The following is a 12,799-nucleotide window of genomic DNA, read 5'->3' as shown; positions in this document are numbered from 1 at the left end:
CAGTCCTTCCAAGTTCTCAAAAAATATATATATAGATACTTAAGAGAAATATAAATGATACAATGGATTGATATTTATATACGGTTTTTCAAGTTGTGCTATTAAATTTATAGTTTATATAAGCGTATTTTTTTGTTTAAGCTGCACCTTTATGTATGCAAAAAGTAAGAATACGTGCTCACTTGTACATTTATCATTATATTCCAGCTATGAAATGTGTAATTGGAAAACTTAGAGACTTAAACGTTGTTAATCTCGATCGGAATATGATAAGCACGAACTGCAAACGAAGCGCGAATTTAATCTAAACGTATTATTGGCGGACAAATAATAAATTTAATTAATTAACAATCTAATCGACAGACATTTTAATACTTGTCAACGTTAATCGAGTAATCCAGTCGCCGCGTATAATATTAAGATCGAAACCCTACTTAATAAACCAAGCGTCGTTAGGCCTAATATTAAGGTGCCGAGCACTCTCATTAATTCACTGGGATTAAAATTAGGACGTCTTACAGGGTCGACAGGAGCAACGACAACGTCTCGAGCAGCGGCAACCTATCGTCGAACAACGTCAGGCACAAGATCGTAGTGATGGGTGCCGCCAAGGTAGGAAAGTCCTCGATCATCGCTCAGTTCCTGTACGGAACCTTCTCCACCAAGTACAAGAGGACCGTGGAGGAGATGCACCACGGCGACTTCTCGGTGCAGGGAGTCAACCTCACCCTGGACATCTTGGACACGTCCGGCTCCTTCGAGTTCCCGGCGATGAGAGCTCTCTCCATCTCTTCCGCGGACGCTTTCATCTTGGTGTATGACGTCAACGACGCGGGCACCTTCGAGGAAGTGAGGGCCATCAGAGACCAAATTCACGAAACCAAAGCTAGCACGGCGGTGCCCATTGTGGTCGTCGGAAACAAAGTTGATCTGGAAGCTAGAGAGGTAACGATACTTTATTTACTCTATAACCCTATTTTATACGATGTATACATATATATTTTTTAATCTGAAAAATTGCTGTTTTTAAATAATTTTACTTCACTAAAATTCTGAAATAACGCTGAACTTACCGATGAGTCTTGATTAAACGCAATTGGTGAATATCTTTCTCTTGGAGCGTAGTCTCTGGTGGGGCATTCTCTGGGTACACAGCTAGGGCAAAGACCTCGACGTCTAAATTATCTGATTATACAACCCAGACTCGCAATGTTAGAGGTGTTTGAATTTCAATATATCTGACGATAGTTTTAAGTGAAATTTGAGCGTTGGGTGGGTCCTGAAAAGTTCGTCTAAGCAAATCGCAAATTACTATTTAATTACGAAAAAGCTTTTAGCTTTCGGGCAGCAATTTATTAGAACCTTTTAGCTTGGGTATAATCCATTTTTAGGTGAAAAGTAAAAGCGTTTTAAATTACAAAAAAAAATTGTAGCATCGATTCGATATGTGCGACAAATATTGAATATTGCTCACAAGAATATTGGTTATAAATCGATCGCTCACAAGACACTTTTGAGTACTTGCAAATTAGGTCTGAAGCTAAAAAAACATATTTCCTATACAATACTTAAATACTTTGCATTAATTTGTTTTTATTTATTTTCTAAACGATTAGTTATTATAGAATTATATTTATATTTATCACTGTTCATTAAAAACGCGAATTAAGTGAAGCTAACATAGCGAATATAATTTTATTGCATTCGCATATTGCTTATTATTGACTGAATACATCGGAAATTAGTAAACACATTAATAGTTTACGACATGCTGTTCAAAATGCTTTGGAACGGTTCAACGAATGCGGTTCTTACAAATCAAAGCCAAAAACTGGAAGAAAACGAAAAACAACTGCCCAAAATGATCGAATCTTAAAAATCGTCAAAAACATCTTCAAAGCTGGCTGCTGAAGTTTCTGCAAGCGGATGGACATCCATTTATTCGCGGACAGTGAGAAAAAAGCTCAATGATGTGCAACTTAGATGTCGTAAAGCCAGATACAAACACTGGCTTTCACAAATAAATAAAACTCGATCGTTAGATTGGGTCCAAAAACGCCGAGAATGGACATCTGACGATTGGTCCGATGAATCCAACATTGAGATTATTTTAAACTATTACTGGTGGAATACATAATAAGAGTCTGAGAAGAATATCTACCTGATTTCGTAGTACCCAAAGTTAAATGTGTTGGCGGAAGCGGTGTGGTCTGGAGTTGCATTATTAAAAAATTATATGTGTTTAAATTACACAGCAAAAAATATGATATGGAGAATATAACGTATGGAAAAAATAAACAATTAAATTTTATATTGAAGGAATTACACAAATAAAAATAAAATACTTATTTTTAATTTATTATTTTCAACCGTTATGAAAATAGAGATTTTATTAATATTTGTGGTTAATTTAATTTAGAATGAATTTTGAATGAATTCATTTAGAATGAATTTTGCTATAATTTAATTAATTTAGAATGAATTTTGCTATAATTTTTTAATATTTTTTTATTTAATTTTTTGCTATAATTTTACCATAATTTAATTAATTTAGAATAAATTTTGTTGTAATTTTAAGCTACCTTTTATGTTTTTGGTAAATTTTTCTGTAAATATAAAAACATGTACCAAAATTATAAAACATTTTAATAAAATATTTTTTATTAAAAATATTTTCTAATACCAATAGAACATATTTATGAAAAAAATACGCATTTTTTGATATTTTTCAGCTTTTGCTATTTTATATGCACACTGAAAGAATTAAACAAGTTACTGGAAAATGTAAAATTACTGCAGTGTGAAATTTATTTAATGTGTATATTTTCTTGTATAGTTTTTGCCATGCAATTTTTTATTTGTTGCGTAATTTTATTACGTGTAATATCATCCTAATATTTATGGAAAATACTGATTTTTGTGACTACGATAATCGCTGTTTGATAAAAATATAGAGAGGGCAAAAATTTGATAAAAAATATTGTTATATATCAGCCATAATTCTTATTTATTTTATGATCAGTAAAATTTACTCAGTTTAAAAACATATTTTGATACTACAGCAAAAAATTTTAAATCTCACGTTGCATTAAAAAAATGACAAATTGAACTTTAATAAATGTATGTTAAACATATTTTTGCGGCAATTTTTGAACAAAAAAAATCTTAAAAAAACATTATGACAATGTATCAATTAAAAATATTTTTATTAAATATATTAAAAATTCGGTCTGTTTTCCAATGGTAACACGATGCATTTATTGATTAGTGTAACTTCGTGTAATCTAGACTTAGAGTTAATTTAAACTAATTTCCTTCAACAACTCAGAGGCGAGGTTAACAAAGTTTGATTAGACTGAAAACCTAGAATCGATGTTGTGTCGTATATAAAATATAAATCAACTCTAGAAGTGAAATTCTCATAATTAGAATTCGAGTAAACACAAGGGCTTTCGTTTTATGAACTGAATTTATTTTCAGTAGCATGTAAATAACACAAATTCACTTCTGATTCCGTTTATAAACGTTTACACCTACCTTTTAAGTATATTTTTTTTAATCGATCGACATTGTAAATATTTATTTAACATAATCGCGTTGAAAATAAATATTTCAAATGCAGATTAAATCTCGAAACATTTTATCGCCCTCGAGGTAAATATGCCTCAGAATTAAAACCGAATTACGATCCCTGAAAACCCACGCGCTTGTCTTTATCGCTTTGTGATTATGTTACGTGTAAATAATGTTGTTGTTTTTTATACTTAGAAAACCGTTTAAATCGTAAATTACTTCACAGGCGTACCTTGAAAACAAAGCAAATATTTACAAATTACGCAGTACAACGATTTTGCACTTTACTAAGCCTCTAAGATTAAATAATAAAAAAAAACATTTTTTTTATCACCGTCTTATTCGTTAATAAGTAATAACATTGATATTGATTTCCACTTTGTTGTGTTTTTTTATACTGGAGGGTAAAGCTGAGGTTATCCATAAAATTGCTAATTCGAAGGGTTTCGGGAGTATTGTCGCGTCCCGTATAGTGGTTAGGCGAGAGCTATGCCCCAAGCGACACTAAAACTATCGACGATGATATTAATTATTTAAAAACCGTAATCGGATAAGCTAAAATATCATCAATAAAGACGCGTAAAATTTTTTAATTATATTGAACTTACTCCATTATTAAATTAATTAAATTAAAAATAAAATGAGAAAGCAGTGGCAAAAATTCAGCAATTAAAAACTTTAACAAAACAAACTGATGATACTCGCGATAAAATTCAGAATATTAAAAACGAAACTTGAAAAGCTAAAACCAACAGATAATTCATTATGAAAAGTAACTAAACCGCTTAAAAATAAACACACAGAAATTTCACAGTTTAAAACTGGAAATATCATGGTTGATACGGATCGGGATAAGATAGATATGTATCGTACAAACTTACTAAAAAAATTTAAGCAATAATAAAAAGAGAAACATCCGCGGTAGATAAGGATTTAATTTACAAAATTAGCGTACGGGAAATTTTAAATGTTATTAAAAACTTGAAAAATAAATACGTTGATTTAACACTTTCCTGGAATTTACATACATTACTTACAATCATATTTAACGCCTTGTTTATATTTTGGGTATTTCCCAATCATTTGGAAAACCGTTAAAATTCATCCAATAAAAAATCTCGATATGGATCCTTATCGCCTTATCAGTTTATTAAAGTCATTTAGTCAAGTATTTGCTACAATAATCCTTATTATGCGTTTAAAAGAAACTTTGGGGAATAAAATTATTCTCTAAGAGTTAGGCATTCAACGCTTAAATTTATAAATATTTTTTTTTCCTTGAGAAAGGAACGAAAAATCTAAAAAAAATACATACTTAGGCGCTCGATACACGCACACATAGCTTTGCGCTCATGCACGTGCTCGCGCGATACATAATACATACAAATCCGTCCGAGATCAACATATGAGCGTTACACTGCTTGTGGTCTTTCGAATTAGGGATTATGCGTCGAAATTTCTGGATTTTGCTCCGTATCGTTTCCCAGGACTTTCAAAAAATTTAACCCAGAACACGAAACTTTCAGATTTTCCACTTAACAAGTTTAAGAAAGAGTAGATAAGCAGCTTATTGGTTAAAAAATATGCCCAGCATGTTGCCGAAAAAATTATTTCAAAGTTTATCCCGAAAAATCCTTTTTTTATTGCGGTTGTTGTTGAATACATGCGTTATATTTTAAATAAGCTCAAGCAGTTTATTAATAGAGAATTTATATTTATAATAATATTTAATTTGTATGACCAGGGCCGTAGGAAGGCATTGGCAAAAATATATTTGCCAAGGGCGCGAAGACCCGTGGGAACGTGAAGTAAAACTTTCTTACAACGAAAGATACAATATAAACAATTAATTTATTGAGGGTTTCGTTCAAAACTTAGACTTGAAAGGAACTTTAGTGGGTACCCATTTACGCAGGTATTTTTTTAACTGTGGACTAAAATTCAAGAATAGTGATTTCAGCAAATTTTACCAATATTTATTAAGACGGTTCTAAGATGATTTATATACATTTGTAAGTTGCCGTTTCTAAAAAAATATTTGAGCAAATTTCCATGGTTAATCAAGTTATTTGCAGTTTTAATTATTAACTATTTTATAGATCATTGCATTTTTAGACACGACGTTGTGCACTAAGATCTGGATTTTCAGAAGGTTGTTTTATTTCAAAGATAAATACCTTCTAAAACCGATAAATTATTTATTTATTTGAATGGATATGAAAATAAGAAATATTTGAACCAATATGAGATTTCATTGGAACACATAATTGATCTCAAACTATTTGAGAAAGGACATTTGGTGGTTTAATTGATTATGTGTTTCAAATCAAAACACTGTTAACAAGATAAAAGATAGAGCATTATATTTTGCGCTAAAAATGGGACAAGTGGTAATATTAATGAAGATAACTGTGGAATATTGTCTCATAAAATTTTTGAGCAAATATAACATCTCCTTTAAAAATGTGCTACACTCCCATAGTAAACATAATAACAAGTATTTATCACCGTATATATGAACATATAAATAAAGATACGCAGCATACATAAAAATTAACTAACAGAAATTATACGATATGTTAAATATTCCAATGAGAAAGATTCATAGATTTTATAACAAAAACTGAAAAAGGAATTGCAGTTGAAATTAAGATAAAACTTATCGAAAATGGGTTAGTAATCGAAAATATTTGTGGACAGGGCTATTACAACGGAAATTTTATCTCTGTCAAATATAAATGTGTACAAGCTTAAATAAAAAATCAAAAGATATTTTTAGAATATTTTTTAAGATATTTCTCATTTTATTCACACAGCATAAATCTTGAAGGTGTTTATGCTGCATCCATAAAAGTTGATGTTATAAAGTTTATCAATTCTATACAAGGACTTTTCAATTTATTTTCTTTATCTACTAGTATATGAAAAAAATTATCAACTATAAATAAAAATAGTCTCAAAATGTATTCTGATACAAGACGTTGCTCTAAAGCAGTTTTTCAACACTTTAAACGGCCAAAAAAGTTTTAGAAAATTAAAAATAATCAAAAATTATTTGAGATAGTACAAGTAGTCAAAATTATATTATACTTTTATTGATCGAATGGAAATTAGTAAGTAATTTGTTAAGGAACAAATTAAATTTAAATTTGAAATAAAAAAAACACATACAAAGCGAAATCATTATTATTATTATTATTATTAAGGTATAATAATAATAATAATAATAATGATTTCGCTTTGTATGTGTTTTTTTTATTTCAAATTTAAATTTAAATACTTAAATTAGTACCGCATATAAATGTAAAGTTTTCTTATAAATTGACATTTTTCATTTTTATTATTTTAAATAAAGGATAATTTTGTACAACTTAATTTTAATACAATAAATATTTTTTATATTAAAATTAATTCTTTATTTATATTTTTGCCATTTGGCTAATAAAAAAATACAACTTGATATTTGCCAAGGGCACATAATCATTAGTACGGCTCTTTACAACGGCTTGTACAACCTAGCTCAATTTTAATTAATCATTACGATATACGTCCGTGAGATTAGGAATATCTAGGTCAGCTTAATATGTGATGATCGACCGGAATTATAATTATATAATAGTCCGATCTCTCAGAGACGATAGAAATAAAAAAGCACGAAGGTTCATTTAAATAATAAAGAAGATTTATTATAAGACTTTTTTATAATTAAAATAGTTCGGAATCAGAAAATATTGATGACGATTTCGTAAATATATGGCCTTTCTAAAAATTTATTTTTCCCAGCAAAAATAAAATATGTATCCAAATTTACATTTAGCTGTTGGACAGCTAGTTACATAGTAGTTACATACTAAAGAGGAATGATGGCACAGAACAAAAATTGATTAAAAACCATGACGTAAATACATATTTTGCCACATCGGAATTAAAAATAACCCACTCTTAGACATTTTGGATATACGTTTTATTAGCATTTGTACGGTTTGATCGACATTAACCGACATTTAAAGTATATATTACACGCTCACATTTAAAACGTATCTGGTTCAGTCAAATCTAACGTATATATGCATTAAATCGGAAGCAATGATAATGTTTATGTATTATAAAAGAAAAAACTCACTTTTCGGCCTCGGTACCATTATTTCATTACGAAGATTGTTTTATGATTGTTCATCTAGTTTAATCAATGTATTATTATAATCCTTTCAAACATTATGTATATATTTCATTGTCATAGTTATAACATACCTAGTTAATTTGCAATCCGAATATTTATATTCAATCAAATCGAACAACACACATGACTTATTAATGAAAATTATTATTGCGTAGCAACGCTTTATTAATAAATAATAATTATTTAAAACTGTCGTCACGTTGATGTCGGCAATCTTGTTTTATATTTGAATGCTTATTTTTCATTGGTCGACAACAAAAGAATACATTAGCGGAGGTTCGAAAATCATCGCGCCAACTCTATTTTTATTTTTATTAATTATAATTAAATATATTTCTTTTGTTCACGTGTATTATTATACACACGGTTCATACAGCGATACGATTTAAAGAGTAGATAATTAAGCGTTGAATGTTTAATTTTAAAATATTTATTAAACATATTTGTTCGTTACGATTATTAGAAGATATAATTATGATCAGAAACCCAAAACGTTTCTTCAAATTAATTAATGTATAAATAGCATATTAAAATCAATCTTAAAAACGTAATTAAAAATGTCAAATTCAAAAATCAAATTATTTAACCCTCTAAATGCCTAATAAAAGTTAATGAAACGTCACTCAATGAGTCAATTATATATAAAAAAAAATAAAGTAAAATTTACGATTTTTTATAATGTCACGTCGCATCCTATAGTATGTGGAATAAATCCAAACTTCACATTTGAAAACCGTTTACGGTGATAATAAAAATTAAAGACATATATTATGGATATTAAAGATGGTGAAGTATATTTTTTAGCATAGAAGTTTATCAATCTATCTTTGTATCAATATTTAAAATGGGCGGGAAGTTTATTTTATTATAAAAAATAATTTTAATTATAAAATTATTAATGAAGATATTAATAACTTATTCACTACCTTTGGAAACAAGATCATTGGAATGGATCGGTCTCCTTTAAATATTTACACCGCTTTTAATGTTCCAAATTGTGTACATATTGATTTTTTAGGTTTATTAAAAAATATGTTAAATAATAAAAAGGTATAATTTTAGTGGATTTTAACATGAACATAAAAAATACATACATCATTAGTGATTATATGACAATGATACAATCTTATAATTTCAATATTTTAAACAAATCTTTATACACAATTCACTGATAAATAATATTATATATAATAGAAAATGCTATAAATGATCGTAATTGATTGCTTATTAAATATCTCAATAATATGAATATCTCACTATTATATTTTCTTAAATGTATACGTATTAAATTTATAATTTTAATGTATTAAATTATAACCGTAGAATGAGTTATTTCTTACTCATGCGGAATTACGTAATTAAAATTTAATAAAATCCTCGCATCTAAAAGGAATTATAATACATTTAAATATACCTTCGTAGCAAAACTATTTTAACATTACTAAAAACTACATTTTATATATGTGAATTCGTAAAATAAATTTCAATTTATTTTGCAATAACTTGGTATAAATTGCTGTTAGTCGAGGCATAAAACAAACTAGCGAGCAATAAATTGCAGCAATAAAGCTGCGAAAAATAACACAAAATCTGCAAAATATTGCCCTGAAGGCAAAAGTTTGCTCCCGTGGGTATGAAGTGTTTTGAAAAGAATGCGCAACAGACAGTACTGTAAATAATACGTCTTTGTCTATTTTTAGATGGACTATGACACCACAGAATCCGTGGTGACCGTCGACTGGGAGAACGGCTTCGTCGAAGCTTCCGCCAAAGACAACCTCAACATCGCTCAAGTGTTCAAGGAGCTGTTGACCCAAGCGAAGGTCAAGTATAACCTGAGTCCCGCCCTCAGGAGGAAGAGGAGGCAATCCTTGCCCCCGCCCCAACCGGGGCCGCCCCAACAGTCGGCGCCTGTTCCCTCGCCGGCTCAATTGGCTCATCTCCAGCAGATCAGGGAGAGACACGCGGGAGGAAAGAGGAACTCTTGTGTTATATCCTAAACTAATTTCCATTCCAAAATATTTTCTTTCAATACATTCCACGAAAGGATACACGGGTGGGTAAAATAACGAATTCTACTAAACTTATTTTCTTCATAACAAGATACCTAAGAACAGAATAAAATAAAATTTTACTTCTCAATTGACTCAACTGAACAGAAACTTTGCATCCTCCGTTCTTAAAATAGTAAATATTGCACCAAATTCACAAAAAAATATTTCTTATTACCAAAGCATTTAACACCACCTAATTAAAATCGTTTCATAAATTCTATATTGTAGTAAAATACACATTTTGTGAACTAAAGACGAAGTTTTTTAATTCTCTGGTATCCTTGTTGGTGTGCGCAATTTTTGTTAAAAAATTTAAAATATACAGATTGACAAAAAATACGTACGATAATTTAAATGCTTTTAAAGTTACAGTAAAAATATTTTTATAATATGATTCAATTGTAATTATAATATTTATTTTTTAATTTTCAACTAATAAGAACAGATGTTAACTTTAAATATGTTTTTTTTCATTTGTTTCTATATATGTATTGGCGTTTTTGACTAATTATCGGTATGACACCATAGCTGAAAAATTAAAACTATTTAAAATGATACTCAAAAGTATACGTCGCATATATGTACATATTTAAATATATGTGCACAACCGTAAAAAAGATTAAGAATAAAAACACGTGAATATTTGAATGCACATCTAACCATAGAATAGATTAATTGCACAGAATATTTTCGTTAATCCGGGTTTTTTTGTTCTTAAACCAATAAAATGCACCCTAATGATGCCGAAAGACATTTTTAGCGAAACGTCTAGGGGAAAAACTTTTTAGCAGAGAAAAATCATAAATATAAAAAATGTTTCATTTTTGAATTGGCGTTGCTTATATGTTTTACGGAATTCAACATGGTACTTATCTTTGGGAGATGGGTGGGCTAGCGTATCGCATAAATTTTATCAATATTTTTTTTTAATTTATGCGGTTAATATTTTTTTGTGTATTATTTTTATAGATAAATAAATGAGTATTTATATAATAATCAACTACAGAAGTCTTCGAAAATAAATAATCAAAGCGACAATTTTATTCTAGATTATAAATAAAAAAATATAATACATATATAAATTTAAAATTGTTTAAATTTAAAACTTATGACTTCGAGCTTATTTTAAAATTCGGAACTGATATTAAAGTACTGTATTTAATCAGTATAAAAATACATAAAGAAAAAGTTGAACCTTACAAAAAACTTTAGCGTCGTGCAAATCATTCGCCTTCAAAAACTTTTAATAAGTTGGCTATTAGACTTTATTTAAATTGATTTATTTACAGTAACAAATATGTCTTAAAAACAAAAAATATAAAGGTTATATTTACTGTATGTAATCTTCCTCAAAAAATCATTAATGTATATGAGAAGAATTGCCCCACATATTGTCTTAATCGAGCAACGTTTATATATATATTATAATATTCTTAGAATCGATTCGATAACGAAATTGCGAATTTAGCAGATCGTTATTTTACCCATCTGCAAATTAACAAACATATATATTAAATATATATGGCCTAAACGTAAGTCTATATTGAAATGTTATCCTCCAATGTTTCCACGACAGATGCGATTAGCTTAAACAGTAATAAATAAGCTTTTCGTCTATTGGTGTAAAATATGTAAAAAATATCTGTGTTTATAGAGATAAATATTATCTATATATAGTAAAATCGATGGACGAGGGGTATTTACGTAGTATTCAAATAATTATGTGTGATATATTATAACGTATTAAACTACGGTAAAATCATATAAACTATGTATTATATTATACTATTACGTGGAGTATTCGAACTGAACTTAAAAATTTTATCACCTTTCTTTATACAAAATTTTGACTTTTTCGCTCATATCGAATTTCTGCAATCTGACCAAAGGCACTTAGATCTTAAAGTTACGACTGGGTCCAAAGAGTACGTAAAGATCAGATTATGTTGTTTTTAGTTTAGTTTAAAACACAGCGCGTCCAATGTATTTTACGTAAAATAATGAAGAAAATGTACGATTTGTGAAAATCGAGGATTGAAACACCAAACTGTTCTTTAGTGTCTTTTCGAATAATTTCTTACTGTTATAAATGAGTGTATTTACTACTGACTTTTTATCAACACACTGATAGTAAACTTACTATGATGTTTAATTATTATAAAAGCAATGCGAGAGAATTTCGAGTGTTGTATAAATGTGTCATGTTAGAAATGTAATTTTTATCAGATTTATGTAAAGAGAATGCTAACGTTAATAAATCATACCAACTATGTCAATTGTATTTTATTTTATTTTAAAACCTAATAATCTTAAAGAGTTATGCATTTAATTATTATTTATTTAGCAATTTTATTTTAATAATCTTTAAACAACGTTTCTTTAAAAAAAAGCAATACAATTGACGAAACTACACGTCAAGATTAGTTGCAAAAGACGTGATAAAAGTGTAATAATACTAAAATATTTGAGTCGGATCGGATTTTTTTGGTAACGTGACAAACAAATGATTATGCAAAAGCACACGAAACCATTAAACAACACCTGAATCTCCACCAAACACGTTTAAAACACAGCATGTACACATTCTGCCGATTTTAAATCAAGAGTTGCGTTTATTACACACGCCAAAGAGTCTGATAAGATGTGTTTTAGACAAACATAAAAATCTGGTACCGCCCCGAATCGCTTACATTAGTTAAAAGATCAAGAAATGGGTGATACATTGCACTTTTTTCCATTCTTAAATGATGCAGACTTGATTGTTGTGTTAATTTTAATATTTTAATAATTTATAATTAATAACATAAATGTGACTAGTCTAGTTTTTATTAATAATCATTATGTCTGATTCACTTACCCCGTAGTAACGCATTAGGCTTACGACTGTTACGTTACAGTGAAAAATTAAATAAAAAATGACAGAATTCCGTCCATATTCCGCATATAATATAACTTACCATTTTACCATATTATCCATTATTAGCAAACCATG

At 28.8% G+C, this 12,799-nt stretch overlaps 1 protein-coding gene across 1 annotated transcript in view; it reads left to right on the top strand.

Annotated features, from left to right (window-relative positions):
- Positions 1-12,080, top strand: part of LOC148233600 (ras-related protein Rap-2b) — a 39,676-nt gene extending 27,596 nt beyond the window's left edge. Inside the window, exons 3-4 of the mRNA XM_088190572.1 lie at positions 522-945; positions 9,454-12,080. Coding sequence (XP_088046698.1) covers positions 522-945; positions 9,454-9,753 — 724 coding nt within the window. The 3' untranslated portion in view covers positions 9,754-12,080. The remainder of the gene's footprint in view (positions 1-521; positions 946-9,453) is intronic.
- Positions 12,081-12,799: the final 719 nt, after the last annotated feature.

Source organism: Plectrocnemia conspersa, unplaced genomic scaffold, assembly GCF_051122295.1.
Source record: "Plectrocnemia conspersa isolate PC_06_02 unplaced genomic scaffold, ASM5112229v1 ptg000008l, whole genome shotgun sequence".
NCBI classification, from domain to species: domain Eukaryota; kingdom Metazoa; phylum Arthropoda; class Insecta; order Trichoptera; family Polycentropodidae; genus Plectrocnemia; species Plectrocnemia conspersa.
This window is presented reverse-complemented; position numbering and strand designations above follow the sequence as displayed.